The sequence below is a fragment of the Punica granatum genome, chromosome 7 (genome assembly GCF_007655135.1).
Source record: "Punica granatum isolate Tunisia-2019 chromosome 7, ASM765513v2, whole genome shotgun sequence".
In the NCBI taxonomy this organism is placed as follows: domain Eukaryota; kingdom Viridiplantae; phylum Streptophyta; class Magnoliopsida; order Myrtales; family Lythraceae; genus Punica; species Punica granatum.
The window spans coordinates 4,868,783-4,885,777 of record NC_045133.1 but is presented as its reverse complement, the minus strand read 5'-3'; the positions used below and the strand labels follow the sequence as shown (position 1 = coordinate 4,885,777).

General features: G+C 37.9%; 2 protein-coding genes across 3 annotated transcripts; both read right to left on the bottom strand.

Annotated features, from left to right (window-relative positions):
* Window positions 1-912: 912 nt before the first annotated feature.
* Window positions 913-3,456, bottom strand: LOC116213417 (chloroplast envelope quinone oxidoreductase homolog). The gene is made up of 4 exons (XM_031548337.1): window positions 3,065-3,456; window positions 2,383-2,524; window positions 2,175-2,266; window positions 913-1,818 (listed from the first exon to the last, which is right to left on the bottom strand). Exons 1-4 carry the CDS (start codon window positions 3,128-3,130, stop codon window positions 1,117-1,119), a joined length of 1,002 nt encoding a protein of 333 aa, XP_031404197.1. The 5' UTR covers window positions 3,131-3,456; the 3' UTR covers window positions 913-1,116.
* An 8,245-nt stretch (window positions 3,457-11,701) lies between these two features.
* Window positions 11,702-14,409, bottom strand: LOC116214757 (UV-B-induced protein At3g17800, chloroplastic-like). 2 transcript variants are annotated; one of them, XM_031550208.1, is made up of 3 exons: window positions 13,875-14,409; window positions 12,909-12,972; window positions 11,702-12,820 (listed from the first exon to the last, which is right to left on the bottom strand). In XM_031550208.1, the coding sequence occupies exons 1-3, from the start codon at window positions 13,939-13,941 to the stop codon at window positions 12,028-12,030; spliced, it is 924 nt and encodes a 307-aa protein (XP_031406068.1). In that variant the 5' UTR covers window positions 13,942-14,409; the 3' UTR covers window positions 11,702-12,027. The 2 variants fall into 2 exon arrangements, with proteins under 2 accessions (XP_031406068.1, XP_031406067.1); XM_031550207.1 differs by lacking the exon at window positions 12,909-12,972 and having other exon boundaries at window positions 13,875-14,405.
* Between the last annotated feature and the right edge of the window lie 2,586 nt (window positions 14,410-16,995).

The following is a 16,995-nucleotide window of genomic DNA, read 5'->3' as shown; positions in this document are numbered from 1 at the left end:
TCCTAAACGAATTCTCTGTTGACATCATTTGCCTCGTCGGACAGATTTTTAATGTAATAGGATTATTTCTGACGTGATTAGACAACAATTACGGCATAAATTTTAAATAGTTTAGGGAAATTATGCAGCTGCCCCTTAGTTTCTTATATATTGACAACAGCACCGTCTTCTTGATCCACCTGTCGCAAATTGGTCCCATTGTTGCCACGTTCAGTAAGGCAGCTTAATGGGGGTAAGATTGACCCTGGTAATGCTGGCTACCGCAGATTCGACCTCGTCAAGGTCTTCCCATCCTTGCAAGATCGACTGCGAAGAAGTGCCCCGGTTCATACTCAGGCCAAGCAAGGGCGAGCGGGGTCTCCATTAGAAGCAACTGGACAATACGGAGTCCGAACTCAATGAGGCATTATGCATGACACCGGAGGTCAAGGAAAATTCGATAGCCCCGTCCAGCAACCACTTATTGGTTGAACTATGAGTCGACAACACTCTATATGGTTGGTAGTAGTTATTTTGAGTCAAAATAATATATGCTCACGGACAAGTAATGGTCACTTAAAGTAATTATAGAAACTTTCGTAAAATTAGAAAGAAAATAAATATCAATGGCCAAAGTACGCAATTCTTTTCCAACTTTGTAAAGTATGATTTCGTCAGACTAATTCATGGGAAAAAAAAAAAAAGGTCTTGACCTTGACGTACAAGACCGTTTTGTCTGCAATTGGAACGAGACAATACTTAGTCGAGAAGGGTTTTTGTCTGTTTGGTCAGATGGGCTGGGAAAATATTCACAAAAAGGAAAAGAACATGATGTACAACTGATTCTTATCATACAATCAGTCTACTGAAGCTGTCGTATAAGTTTTCTGACTTGGTTCGACATTAACTTTTCGCGCAAGCAAGTATTAGAGATTCCCGAAAGAAACAGCGTTTCATATATCATATGAAAGTCAAGATCCAATGGACTCGAAGCGCATATTTGGTTACATACTTTCCAAATATTCCCACAGAAGAATTCACCTAGATAGTACTTGACACGCATATACATAAACAAGAACACCTTGCAAATTTACGGAATCGAAACACAGGGTCAGATCGAACCATCTAAAGTTCGCTTTAAGACTCAACAATGATCTTCCCCGTTGCATGACCATCTATGCTCTTAGCCCAGGCTTCCTCGGCTTTACAGAGAGGGTGCTTCGAGTCGATCACAGTCTTCAGCTTCCCTTCCTTCACCAACCCAACTACAAGCTCCAGATTTTCCCGCTTCGCCATCAACAGCAGTGGCACTATGGTCTTCTTTGAGAACGTGATCTTCTTCAGCGCAGAGGTCATCACTGAAGCAGGTCCTGGAGTTATATCGATGACCTTCCCGTGGGGCCCCAGGTTGGGCTCGAAGGTGGACCAAGGAATGCCAGTCGTGCAGTTGACAACAATGTCGTACTTCCGTCCAGATGGGCTCTTCAGGTTCGACCCTTCTGGAGTCTTGTAATCAAGGACATCATCAGCCCCCAGGCTCTTCACGAGCTCAATGTTGCGGGCCCCACAGGTGGCAGTCACATGGGCATTCGCGAGCTTCGCCAGCTGGACAGCGTAATGACCCACACCACCGGAGGCGGCCGTGACGAGGACATTTACCTGCTTCTGGTGATCAGTGGCTCCGCCTTCTAGTTTGAGGCCTGCTGATTGTGTCAGGGCTTGGTGGGCTGTGAGGCACGCAACGGGAAGGCTTGCAGCCTCTGCGGCTGAGACTTCATGGGGCCTCGGGACTGTCGAGCTCTCCTTTGCGATGGCAAACTCAGCTAGCCCGCCTCCACTCTGTAATTTCGTGCTGAGATCTAATCAGGGCAAATTATAACCAAAAGTTCTACACAAATACACAAGACAAGAATTGCACGGCGAAGACCTCATGAGCTTGTTTAGGCATTAATAAAACCTCTACCGTTTAAAGGTAAAAGATCAAGAAGACTTCATTTTGCCATTTGAGAAGTTCGACAATCATATGATCACTAATGACATGTTCGAGCCAGTCGAAACGATCATTGTTTTTGCTGAATTTCTAACTTGGAACTGCAAATTCCACTAGGAGGTTCCAATTTTGGCGCCTCCTGCATAAAAAGGTAGATCAAACTAAACCAAGAAAACCATAAGATATAAGGGATGAGTATTATTACGAAGTGGCTAAGCTGTGTTACGACTTTGTCCCCAGCCTTGAGATTCTTGACTCCTTTCCCGACCTCCGTGACCTCCCCTGTTATGTCCGTGGCTGTTCCATCAAAGACCCTAACCTCAATACAACTAAACCGAAACAATGCCAGAAATCAAAGAGAGAACTCAGAAAGATCACTCCTCCGTATGATTCCTTTGTGGTGGCTACTTTACCGGGTATGTAAGGGAACTTTCGAGGGAAGAGCGGTCTCAACTGGCCCTTTTGAATCTTCCAGTCGACGGGGTTTAAGCTCGCTGCTTCCACTTTGATCAAGACCTCATCTTTCTTCGTACGAGGAATTGGAAGTTCCACGTGCTGTAAGAAAGTGAAAAACCATAGCATATGCAAGCATCAGCTGATAAATGCAGCATACATAAACAACTGAATTGCAGCCGAATACACACCTCTTCCCTTTTCTTGCATAGTAAAAACCATTTCTTTTAACCATGGAAACTTTAAGGACTTGAGTCACCACATGTACATTGGTAAAACATTCAACCTGAAATCAAGAACTGACCTTGATCGCTCCAACAAACCATATGGCTATTTACACCAAAAACAATCTCATACAAACATACTAAATATTATTTTTTTCTTTTCCCAGTAAAAAACATAAAATATTGACATCTAAATAGATCTCAAAGCAATTCATATAATTAGTAATTATAATGATACAGACATTCAAAGGGGTCTCTGCAAATTCAATAGTTTATTCACCAAACTCCAATAGTAAAATGTAAAACCATAATCAATACTTCCATTCATCAACTTCCATTAAATTTCTGCTCTGCCCCGATGGAACTAATCAATCAATGGCCATTGGAGAAAAACAAAAGGAGAAGGAATTGAAGGAACCTTGAGGGCAGCAGCTCCCCCACCATAGCCCTCATACTGGACAGCCTTCATAACCCACGCAGACATGTCTGTTCACTAAATCCGCTTAAAGGATATCTCCCAAGAAAAAAAAGAAAAAAAAAGAGAGAGCTTTTTCTCTTTGGGGCTGTCGGTAGAGAGACAGAGGGAGGCCTTGGGGAAGAAGCAAGAATCAAGGACAGAATTCAAAACAGGTTCGGAGAGAATAAGGAAGAAGCAAAAGAAGAAAGAGCATATTCGATTCTGCCATCGTTCAACAAGGAAAGGAATTCGGGAGAGTGTGGGGCCCAATCTTGGCGCCGGCTTCTGAAGCAAATGACAAACAGAGGAAGTACAGAGAAACCATTTGCGATCAGGATGGAGCTCCCTTTAGAGCTGAAATTCTTCTTGCAATTTAAAAAGAAAAAGAAATTGCAAGTATAGGGATACAGAATATGGCGCTATCTGTAAAATTGTTCGTTATAATATAATCAATTTTTTTTACTAAAAGTTCATGTAAAAACATCCCTTAAAATCCGTATATTTTACTGAAAATCTCAGTGAAATTCTTTGAATTATATATAATTTACTTCAATTGTAAGAAATTTATAAGGAATACAACAATTTACTTTAAGTATATATTTTGAAATACGTGTAATATATTCAAAACATGTGTAATTTACTTTATATTTAAACACTTTTCTACCACTTTAAGTAATTTATTTGTATGGGTAGTTCTTTTTCTTTTGTCTTTTGCTTTGAAGGTAATTCATATGTTGTATGAGTGGTTGCACCATAGAAATTTCCAAATAGAAATGGATACTAAAACTCCAAGACATGCTTAATTTAATTTTATAAAATGGATAGTTTTGTGACAAATTTTAAAAACTATAAAAGAATTTCTGTATATAAATTTTACATATTTATTATTCTCATTATAATTTATACCAAAGTAAAAAACGTTGAATCATATTCTCTTTGAAAAAATCTTCAATTTATCCTTATATTTCTTACATTTATTTGTTTTGATTTTTCTCGTTTATCTATTATACATAATTAAAGTAGACTCCTATGAGTAAGAACCCTCCATTCATTCGTCGAGAGCTTATATTTGGCTATTTAAGCTCGTAGTGCAGCGTCCCATTATGTTCCCTATACATATATCGAATTAAATTTTTAAAAACTTTTGTGTGAGTAGTGATATTGCAATAAATAGAAGACTTTAAAAGCTCTCTCTATACCCAAAAGAAGAATTAATAACATTAAAACAATTAACAAATGCAATATAACTTTATGAGAAAAAAAATATGAATGAATCTGAATAATGTTGGAGGACAGCGTAGCGAGATCAAGACAATGTTGACCGCTACTCACTAGCCTTCATGAGTTCGATAGATACATACACATACTAACATAAGGTTCACCATAATTTATTATTAACAACTTGCATTATTATTATTATATATATATATATATAATTCTCCACTCTATTAGGAAATGATTTTACATATCTATTTCTCATCAGAAGAAAAGATTTTGTGTCGTCTATCTACAATGAGTAGATTATTATTAAGTATAAATTATTCTCAATCTTTTCGTCTGTTTCTCATTACCATAAAATTAATAAATTAAGTTTTTGAAATATTAACATAAAAAGTATTAACTAAATAAAACGTATGCGGACGCCCGTGCGCTAAAGAACTAGTTTTCCAGTATTGCTTCTTTCTTGAATTGGTAATTGCTTTATATTTCAACGTATAAATTTTCTTTTAAGTTGTCCCATTTTAGAGAAGCTTTCTACTTTAAAAAATTTAGACTGTTGCTTATTAATGATTAAAATGGTTATAAAAATTATATGAGAAATCATTGCTCGGACATAGAATTAGGAGTTCTATATGAAGCTTAACCTGAATTTTATTATCAAACCTGAAAATCAACTTGCTCATAATACTGACATGTTACATTAAAAAACTAATCAATTTTGGACGAACACAGTTCTTTGACATTTGCAAAGAAAAAGAAAAGTTTATTATGTCAAGTTTAATCAATTCAATTAAGAATGATAGAGCGACGTAACTAAGCATTATAGCTGATAACATATAGCATGTTCTCATAACCTGCAAGCTTGACGGTGGGCTCGGTGGTAGCGTTCATGTGAACAAGCTCGAATTGGCTCGAGTGGAGCAGTAGGGTGTAGGGGGAGTATTGTGGGATTTCATATATGGGTAGTTGTTCTCCATTAGGTGGATTAGAATCCTTTCTTTATTTTCTGGACACTAATGCCATTTTGGTGCGGGACCAGATATTTCCCTTATATGTATGGTTCATCAGATGATCATATATTAGGAGAAGATTGGGTGATATTACATTGAGAAAGTATCAATTAGATTGCATGAAATGATAAAATCTTAAAAAATCCTATCTCGCATTGACGTGGCGAGGAATAATCAATAAAATTCTTTAATGAAGAATAATTATGGCAATTATCGGAGTGAATAACACCAATTTACTTGTTTCGTACAATTTACTTGGTGCTTCCTCACATTACGTGGTAAGATAATATCACCCAAGAACTTCTTGCATGAAATAGAATTGGTATTAATCACTCGAATAATTGTCATAATTATTTTTCGTTAAAGAAATCTAATTGGTTTTTCCTCGACACGTCAATATGAGACAGAATCATTTAAGATTTTCTGATGAATTAGAGCTTTGCAATTCACATAACATATTATAGGGACTAGGGAGCAATTAAGGGGTTGCACGGGGTTCATCGAGGAAACGCAGCGGGTCATTGAGGAGCAGTAGGGAGCCCGGGAGCTGTCGTCTGTCGTGGAGGTAGATGGCTTGGGTGGCAGCACATATTGATCAAGGAGCCGTCGTGTGCCTTCGTAACTCAAAGGAGTTCAATTTTCATAGCTTGATGGTGCGATAGTTAGAGGAAGGATTTAAATAACTGAAATTGGGCCACATGAATAGTGAGACAAGTTGTCCTGGAGGGTTATATAATTACATGGGCTTGCACTCTCGATGAATGATGATTATATATATATATATATATATATACACACACTCGGGCAAACGCCCGCGCGATGCCACGGCCCACGGGGCTGGAATTTTTTTGTCCAATAGTAATAAAATCATAATTTATGTAATGCCCGATATAAACGCATAACCACACTACATAATAATAGAATTAAAATAATGAATTATCAATTTTTTAATAAAATTATAGACTTCTTACAAGGTATATTAACTAATATATCTAACATGAGGCAAAAGCTAATATATTTTTATGCTTATTCCTAAATATTATGTTTAATAGTTAGAAAAGTTATTCCATGAAAAAAAAAAAGAAAAATATACATGCTATCATCTTTTAAATATAAAGCTTGTAGTTTTTTCTCTTAAAAAGGGTACGAATAAGATTTGAAAGTAATATTAAGTAAAAGAAGACATGATGAAATTTAAGAAAACAAAAATGTTTGTATTTTATAAATTTATGAAAATAAATTAACAATAAAATTAATCTTCATTGTTGGACCTTTCCATATGGATAAAGAGAGAAAAATTATTACATGTAATTCAAAAGGTATGTGTTTAATAAGTATAATTTCTTCAGAAAGATAAAATTCAGACGAAAACATCTTTGTCTGTGAATGAATATCTACAAAGAAAATTAAAGTATAATATATATATATATATAACTCTTTGGGAAAAAGATAAAATAGATAAAGATAATAGAGCAAGATGATGGTGTCAAATCTTATAGTGATGGGAAAAAATGAGAAAAAATTGTAAATCGTATGGCGCATAATATGACATTATATTTTTAAGGAATAATTGGTCAACCATGATGATGGGTCATCTGGTCCGGTGGATCAATTAGGTTATACCACTACCAACACTGGACAAAAGAAAGAAAAAAAAAGAGAGGAAAAAAGCTTCGTACTTACAAACTAAAATTTGAAAAGAATATAACATATATCGTAATTTTTATATTTAGTACTTCTACTATGAAATTTCTTCTAGCTTTCTAAATATAAGTTGGAGTAAAAGTATTTTTTGGAAATAGTTCAACTAATAACAGTCGAATCATTTGTCATAAGACGTTGATTAGATCAAGCGGTACATTATTTGGGTTAGATTTGAAAACACTAAAAACATGTAAATTTTCGACCTAGTGATCGGATCGTTTGGCGTAACATGTCAACCGAATTACATGGAATTTTATCAAGGTCGAATCTAATAATGCTAAAAAGACGTAATTCGATGACCTTATGATAAAATATTTTGGCATAACGCATGACCGGATTATGTGGTATCTTATTCGGATCAGATTCGAAAACTCTAAAAAAGGCGAGAAATTCAAAGAAATGAGAATTACAAAAAATGAAATAAAATGGATTACAATTGGATCATTTGACGTAACACGTACGTCGACCGAATTATGCGGTACATTATTCGGGTTAGATTTGAAAACACTAAAAGGATGTGATGCTTTGACCTAACTATCGAATTATTTGACTTAACACGTCGACTGGATTACGTGAAACTTTATTAGGTTGGATCTGAAATCACTAAAAAGGCGTAATGTATCGATCGAATTAGGTGGTATCTTTTTCAGATCGAATTTGAAAATGCAAAAGAAAAGTGGAAAATTTAAAAATTTAAAAATTTTAAAAAAGGGACCCGAGAGTAGAGAATATGTCCCCACTCTCCCTCAGCTTAGGACGGATTATGTTTAATTTATTAGAATATATATATATATATATATATATATATATGTAAATAATATGAAACTCGAGTAAGCTTCAACCTCTCGATTCCAGTGCTGGCAAGCTCTAGCTCTGCTTGCTTATAATGCAAGCTCAGCTGAAGCTTGATCAATAAGATCGAGCCAAATTCGAACTTTCTTTCAGTCGAGCTCCAACTCTTTGGAGATGTTTACGTACGCTGCTAGTCAAAACAATGTAACTAACTTTTTTATTTTATTCTTTTCTAAGAAGTTCCACCTTCCAAGTTATTTCCCAGCAAGGCCCCCAACAGTAATGTTCTACCGGAATTGACATACTTATTGTTAGCAAATTTTAATTATTCCAACAATGATGTTTTAATTAAAATAATTATAAGGATCATGAGTAGAGAAAGTGATCATTTTGTTGGGCAATATTTGAAGAAATTCACATATAAATCGCCAAGGGAAGACTTGATTTCAAGAAGTCAACCTTCCCAAATTAATCCAATGCATAAAAAAATTAATTGTATTAATTCATTTAATTAATAAATGTCTAATCACTTGGCTTCAGTTGTTTTATCCCGACATTCATTTGCCCCTTCCGTTGACAAAACAAAAACAAACATTCCTAGTCCAAACTCAAAAACCACGCAAATGCTTTGGTATGTCAACAACATTTGATCAGACGAGAGACGAACCCAACAGGTTATACCTTTATATATATTGTGCTTGAGCGAAGGTAACTTCGATTGTCATCTCGACATGCATCTTAATGTAAACTGTACGGAGTTTAACAGAATAGGGCATCTATCATACGTGCTGGAAGATAATGTGAGCATTGAGAATTATCGGATATATTCCGGACCTTAACAAAACTTGACGGAGATGACCTTTTCTTTTGCCGGCGGAAAAAAGGGGCCTAAATCCGAATACAAAAGATATAATTAAGAAATATAAGGCGAGATATGAAAGTTCCAACAATTACACGTATGAAAGTACATTTTAACGGAACAAAGTATTATCGGTACGTATGTAGATTTTATCAGGATCAAGCGATATGAACTAGATTTATTTCCCTTTCTCGATGACATACTTCACAGCTTCCAGGTAGTTGCTCCACAAGCATTCAGCCACCTTCATGATCACGTTCCCTAGGAACTTCGCGATCTCGAGCACGACCTTCTGTAGGCACTCGATCCCTGCCTTCGCATATTCCATTGTGGCAGTGAACGCCTCATAGACCATGCTAGCGATTTTCGGGGCGAGTTCCTTCAAGAAGTCGGCGACCAATGAAGCGGTCCAGGCCGCAGCCTCGAGGGCCTTGTCAAGGAGGGAGTTGGCCAGGCTCCTGAGGCCATCAGCGACCCAGCAGAGACCGTCATGGAGGTCCTGGGCAGGGGCTCAGCATGCTTGGATTAGGGAAACGAGGAGGTAGGCCGAGCCCTTGAAGACGAGGCAGGAGAGGAAGGAGAGGGCCGAGATGAGGTTGAAAAAGGAAAAAATGGAGGAAGGAGAACAGCAGATGAGGAAGGTGATGGAGATTGTTATGCCGAAGCAGAAGAGGAATTTCACCGGCGGGCACATTTTGCAGATCAAGAAGAAGAAGAAGTCACAGTTTAATCCACAAACTTTTTCTTGGTTAGAGGACCCTAAATTTGAAATTGGGATAATTTATATCCTAATTAAGTTTCCATCGCAGCATTATGTCCTTGCCTAAGCATTAGGGTGCTTGTTTTCTCGAGCGACCGAGTTTAGGGGTTGTTGCTTTCTTGCCCAAGAAGAAGTCGAGGCACTGAGTTTATTCTCATTTGCAGAGTGACATTTTTTCGAAAAGGTTGTCAGCAGTTTTTTTATCGTAGTTTCAAAGTTACTATTAGAAGAAAAGCCGATGTAAGCTACCAAATGTAATATATCCATCAAATAAGAAACGGCATATTACAAAAGCACGTGAGATCTTCATTTGTATTTATCAATTTTACCGTTGTACATATTTAACCACCTAAGCTCACCCTTTATTCGAGGTAGACTTTTATGCCGCCTCAAGCAAGATGGACTTTAGTCTTGTAGACCGATTAAGCCCCGATATCTCTTGAGCCATGCGAACATCGTCATCCAGTGGTGAAACTTATTTTGCGTGCCCTTATACCCGACTTTATATTGTTAGAAATTTAGACGAACAATTCGATACATAAAGGATCTGCCGGCCTGGTCCCGAGTTGGATTGCCATTATTTTTTATTTGATATGTTTGGCAAAATGATATGAAACAAAAGCCTTAACGTTTTACTCGTAATCAGGGTCTATTTATAAGATGACATATGACTTGCAAGTCAAGTCTTCTCCGTTAAAATAGATGATTAGTTCATTTGTCTGTATACATGCACCACTCCTCGAAGATTTTATAAAATCTTGTCTGCATCTCTGACTCTGATCACCATGGAAAAGATATATATATATATGCGTGTGTGTATATACATACACGGTAATACCACCATTGTTGATTTAAGTGATCCGATATTTGTTGTTTTCAAGTAAGATTTAAACTTTGAGTGGTGTTTATAAAAAAAAAACAACGGTTATGATATTATTATTTTTAGTGGATTGATACTATTTGAATTTGAATTAGTTGAGATTTATTGAGCTTTCAGAAATTATGTGACATGCATTAAACCATCAAAGGTAGAAGTTTAGTGGTTAACAAGTTTATACCCATGTGGTTTGGTAACTCTAAGGTTTCAAGTTCAAATCCCCTCTAATGCATTTGTCAAAAAATATTTTCTAGTTATGTGCTCTTTGGCTATGGCTTGGGGGACACTGACTTCTGTAAATTATACTAAGTCTTTGGTGATGTTACGTTAACGGATCTAGTGCTTGCGCTGATTGTTCAGTTCGTCTAATATGTTCGCAGTTCAACACGAGAGTTCGAGCATTGCGTAGCAGGGCTGACAAGGTCGCTATTATTGCTATCCATTATTTACTATAAAAAAAATGTGACATGCATTAAAAAGTCAAGATTTATCATAGTATAATAATGTGTAAACTATATTTCTTTTTTTCTTTTTTCTTTTTTCTTTTTTCAAGGAGGGGAACCATATATCACTCTTCCAGTCTTCAGTTAGAAAGAATGGTCTATTTTCAAAATTAAAATCTTTGATGGAGCAATGGCCACGGTATAAGGTGGTACTTGAACCCGAACTGCATGCATATAGTACGCACTGGGAAACATCGAAAGGTGACATAGATCTATTCTTCTACATATCGAAAATTCGCTTCGTTCTCCCAAATCATATTAATCCACTAATTCTCATGTGCGTTCAATTTCATTCAATTTCATGTTCTGGAAAAATATGTTCCTCTTTAGACGAAGTTTCCACAGTTTTTACTTTTCATCCTTTCTTTGATTAATTTTTGTGTAAACTGCGCTTCACGCATTGTTAATACTAGTAGTTGGAAACAACTTATCATTCTTTCATGCCATGATCCTGAACCGATCTTACCTGGGATCGTAAATCCCAAAGTTATCTATGAAGAGCAGATCTAATTGTATTAGCGTCTAGAATTGATTCCTTCCGTGTAATACTAATGACTCATTGGTAAGTGCTACAAGATCCCGTAGATGGAAACCCATGGTTAAGGACACGAATCCATTAATATGGAACATTTTCTTTTCCAAGTGAAATCCCCCGCCCAATTCATACGAGAAGACACAGTAGCACTACACGCACGCACTCGATATATGGACGGCAATAGCGTCAATTATATCTATCTCGATGTAACAAGAAACTACGACAACTGCGATTTTCAAAGAGACCTAAAAAATGCAGATCGTATTATCTATCAATCTTGACTTGAAAATAGAGGATGTGCTCTGATATAGTACCAGATGGACAAATTCTAAAAGGCTTATACCAATGGGAGCTTTATAGAAAGACGAAGAATATACAGAAAACCAAAGCATGCAACAGAATGCCAATCAAAGAAAGGCCAAAGTGATCCACGCCTTCATATAAAATCCTAACCGTGGGACACCACGGTAGTAATCTATTTACCTGTACATTATTCGCGTAAGCACCTATAGACAGAAAGCAAAACCGCCGATCACAAGGAACGAACCGGTAATCAAACTTCTATTTACGTAAAAAAGAAAAGGGCGACAAATGTTACTTGTCACCCACTCCTTCTCGCTAAACCGTTATATACAACAAGCTCACTTACTTCCTGAGCGTCCTTCACCTGCCGCGGATACTATACACAGAATCAACATGCTCCTCGATGTCCCAGAGGAAAGACCCAAAAGCCACAGCCTCAAGAACCAGCCTCTTTAGACTCGAGAATGAGGTCCGTATCACCTGACCACCCATTTCCTTTCCCGTCGACACCAAAGAACGCCTGTCCCCAAACAGCGCAATAGTCTGCTTCTCGATCAATTCCGTGGCCACAGTTGACCTCACCTTTGCGCATCTACGCAGTGTCTCCGAGTCGAAACCCATCATGTAACAGCTTAGCTTCGTAGATGTCTGGTCCAGGGGAGAGGGTTCCGTCTCGTTTCCTCTTTTACCTAAGACGAGGTTGTTCCACCCATAAGGCCAAGTTTTGGAAGGCTGAAGGGAGTTCCTGAGGATTCCTTGGTCGCTATCAGACAGAGACAAAGTCTGTTCCAAGCGGTACCTCGTGGAAGCAGACTTTAGGAAGTATCCGTACAATATTGAGGCCGCATAGATGTTGCTGAGATGCCACAGGCAGACCTGGGTTGTGGCCCAGTGGTCTGTGACACTAGATTTTGGCCTCAGTCCTGTGACAGCATAAACGTGCTCCTTGATCATTTCAAGGACATCGTAGCTGTAGATAGACTCTAGTTCCCAGTCCTTTGCAGGCCATATCTCTAGTCTTCCATTGTAGATGCACCTAGAAAGCTTCGGGACCAACTGGACTTTGATATCAGAAAACTTGAAGAGGATAAGCATGTACATGACATCTTCAATAGTGTTTCTGCAATCCCGCTCCTTAAGCTCCACGATCCTCCTGCAATCAAGAAATACAGTTCAATTGACCGTACTAAGTAAAGAGTTATTCCTAAAAGGTTGATCAGAGGAAAAAAAAAAATGAATACAGCTTCAGTTTGCCGGAACTCCACGTAGCGTGGTTCAGTGGGACAAGGCAGTCAGAATTGGTAACTGCAAAAATCATAAAAGAGTAAAAAGCGGGCAAACAAAGATCCTTTGCAAACCAAGTGCGCTACCTTTACTACATTCAGTTAAACGTGGGGGGACAAATAAGTAAACTCAAGAAATTTCAATGCACCGAGTAGGGACTTGAGCTCCTCCACAGCACTATTTCCATGAAATCAATAGACCTTTTCTCCGATCTCACTCTCCTTCAAAAAAGAACAAAGTTAATGTGAACCTCAGCCAGTCAATATGGCCTCCACATCTATTCTACTCTCTTGCACCTCTACTCTCCTCCATTGTTGACTTGTGCAATTGCCATACCTCCAAAGTTCACACAATGTGGACAGACTACACCCACCAAAGTTGAGCCAGTAGTAGCATGCTCGCAGCTATAAAGGCTTTAGCATAGGAAGCAGCTGTTTACCAGTTATTCTCAAATAGAGGATGAAAGTGCAGTTCACAACTACTTATTGAATCACTGATGTCAACCCCCTTTCGATTATCAAATATAACATGGACTCCCCCCCCCCCCCCCCCCCCCCCCCCCCCCTTCTTTTAGATTTGGATGGTATAGAATCTTACACGAAATAACCGAAAAAGCTTACATTCAGGACAAATTTAAATTTTATTGCTTTCCGCAAGCCTCAATATCAATAACTGAGCTCTTCTTTCCCTCCCAAAGATTGTGCTGAAAGTTAGGTACAAAGACCTCTCAAAGTTTAATCAAAATATGATCTTTACACATTAAAGTGCTTCTCCTGATTCTAAACAGGTCTCCGAAATCAACATCGATTCTCATAGCAAGCGGTTCACCGGCAATTCCAAGCACTAATCATGGAATCCATCACACAGGGGAAGTAACTTCAGAGGCAAAACAGGGCAGAGAACGGGACACTGGTTATTTTTACCTGTGGAGGCAAGCTTCGTCGGAGCCGTCGCTGAGGACCATGCGGGCGACGGCGGAGTCGCGATCATCGGCCAGCAGCTTGAGCTCCTCAGAGACCGCCACGTGGAACAGCTGCCGCTGGTTCTGCAACACTCTGCTCAGGTACTTCCCCACGGCGGACCGGGGCACCAGCGGCGTGTTGAGGCTGCTGGACTCGCAGTGGCTGGGCCCGGCGGTCACGGCCAGGGGCCGGCGCCGGGGAAGACGAGGACGAGCGCAGGCGATCCTCCGGCCGAGGTCGGAGACCCTGAGGGAGTCCGGCTTCAACGCGGAAGGCAGAGGCTGAGGGGCGCAGATAGTGTGGTTGGAGAGGCAATAGTCCATTAACAGTGATCGCAAGCCCTAAACAGAGAGAGGGAGAAGGACGGATGAGTACTCTTTGCCGTGGACAGAAAGGTATGATGATTTTTTCGTTAATGGCGGAATGGATAGGGTTTTAGAGATAGAGAGAGAGAGAGAAGAGGTGGGTATCAGAGAAGAAGAACTGTTGGCGTCTAATCAGCCCAATGGGCTAGTTTTATATTGAGGGACAGAAGTGGAACCCACAGATAATATCCTATAAGGAAATATATTTTGAGGAAAAATAGGATTTATTTTCGGTTATATTTAGAATATTTGTTTGTTAAAATATCTTGCCATAAATGAAGCATGCTGACTATTATTGTATTTATTTATTAAAAAATGGGGATTTTTCTGTTACTAGTGGACGCATGCCATAGGATAGATTCCATAATATGGGATAATAAGATATCCAATCATGGACTAACAATGATTGCTTCAAACAGTAGAACACTTATTTTTTATAAATAAAATTTCAAACGGTGCACGGAGTGAATAATCATGTCAAAAACGCTACGGTAACTCTAAGATGGCGTTTGGTAGATTGTTGATAATCAAATTACCGGAAAATTCACATTACGTCGAGATAGATTACCAGCATTTAAATTACTGGTAATCTATATTGCTGTGTTTGGCATTCAATTAATATTACCGACCATCTTATTTTATAATTATTTATTTTATAATAAATTTCTAAAAATTAAAGACAAACTTCCTAAAATGCCCATCCACTTTTCTCCATCTCCGTCCTCTTGTCTATAACAACATCATAGCAGCATCTAAAAAACCAAAAAGCCATAACCGCCTCCCGCTAGCACCTCCTGCATCTCTCCGCCATGCCTCCATGCCGGAACCAATTCTACTCCGGTGCTCTTCCTCGTGCCCCTAATCAGCACCTTCGATCTTTTCTTTTTTGTTTGAAGAGGAGAGGCTTTGTCCCCTGTTGCGGCTAAATCGAAGCACATAGCTCCGATTAGGGAAAGAGGCTTAAATTTCAAAGTCCTAAAACTCGAGTTCCATAATAAAGAAAAAAACTAAAACTCGAAATTAGGGTTTGTATAGTGGAGAAAGAAGAAGATGGGGAATGGGATGACCGCGATGGTGGTTGGAGGTGGTGGTGGTGTCTGGCGCGGCCTCGGTGTTAGGATGGTGACGGTATTGGGATGGCAACTGTGGCAGCTGGGATGGCCATGGTGAATCGGTGATGGTAATCGTCTTGCTCGATTGAGAATGAAGTAAATAGAGGGTAATTTTGGTATATAAGATTACAACTTGGTGGTAATCCACTTAGACACCCTCTATGGGGGCTATCCGCATTACCATTTTGGTTGTGAAGTGGATTGCTATATTACCGGTAATGTGTATTAGCCAAACAAGGCAATATGTGGGCCCATGCAATTTAAAAGATACATCCCGGTAATCTAAATAGATTACCTCATACAAAACGCCTCCCAAGGGATTGCAAACCCAATATTGGATAGATATATGAGCTCCTCCTATACCATTTCCTTAATTGAAAAAATTTTACTTCTTATTGGGTTGATCTAACTCGAATTGAATTAGTAAAGGCTCGTTGGGCTCTGAATGCCATTGTACACGTTAAAAAAATGATATCCAGTCATGGTCTTTTTTGCACTGCATTAAGGAGTCAAATGACCAAAGTTTATTTTTTTGATGAGATCAAAAGGTATTCTTAACCTATACTTAATCCAGAGTTAGTTTTGGTGTAGCTCAATCATTTTTATTTTTTGGGTAATAAATAGTTTTTATTTTTCGATAGATATAAATAATTTTTATTTTATTCATAAAATATTGGATCCCAAATTGACCCAGAAAATAAGATTAAATAAGTTACTTTTTCTTTGAAGATGTAAAAGTTTTTTTTTCAGGGGAAAAAAAGATTCCGTTATGAAGTTTGTATATTGGGATTTAAAAAGTTTTCCTACCAAAGTGTTAGTTGAATAATAATCAGTTTCAACCTCTGTAAGGAGAATGAGACAAGTTCGAATCTCGAAAAGCATACTAATTGGAAAAAAGAATGATTATTAATGCTCGATTTTTCGACTGAATTAATTAGGGTCTAGATACTATGATTTACGCTGAAAAAAAAAAGCTTTCCTGAAATTAAGGAACTTGATACTTCATAATGCTTATTGATAAATAGATTGTACTATTCGAAATAAATTACTATCTCTAAGTACAAATTCAAACGTAGATAGAAGTAGAAAATGAGGACGGGCGATCAAGAATATTAATCCTAAACTAGATCTTCAAGGTTTCAACTAAAATTTGATGATAACTAATGAAAGAAAAATAAATTTGATATTGATTACATATGTTATACACTGCATTGTTCTCAACATCGTTATTATCGTTTTCAATATTGTGTTATAATCATCATCATACATCATGGCCAACCAACCTTGTTTCTAAATGAAAAAGAAGTTTAATATTTAATATAGAGATAATTGTGTCATATATCCTAACGTTTGAATGAATTATTAGTTCTAATTCAAACTTGATTTTTACCTGAAATATCCCAACGTTGACATATCTAGCCTGACGCTAACTTTTCTCCAAAATTGACGGAATTGCACACGTGGCACGTTAATTTTATAACGTTGTTTACATGTGTTACAAAATTAACGTGTTACGTGCGCAATTCCGTCAATTTTGGATGAAAAGTTAGCGTCGAGCTAGATATGAAACCAACACGTCAACGTTGAGATATTTTAGATAAAAAA

Coding starts and splice junctions, on each gene's coding strand:
- LOC116214757 (XM_031550207.1), bottom strand. CDS start 14,236: ATGGACTATTGCCTCTCCAACCACACTATCTGCGCCCCTCAGCCTCTG. Junction 12,821..13,874: donor GACGAAGCTTGCCTCCACAG/GTAAAAATAACC, acceptor TCTTGATTGCAG/GAGGATCGTGGAGCTTAAGG.
- LOC116213417 (XM_031548337.1), bottom strand. CDS start 3,130: ATGTCTGCGTGGGTTATGAAGGCTGTCCAGTATGAGGGCTATGGTGGG. Junction 2,525..3,064: donor GGGGAGCTGCTGCCCTCAAG/GTTCCTTCAATT, acceptor ACTTTCTTACAG/CACGTGGAACTTCCAATTCC. Junction 2,267..2,382: donor AAAGTTCCCTTACATACCCG/GTAAAGTAGCCA, acceptor TTGATGGAACAG/CCACGGACATAACAGGGGAG.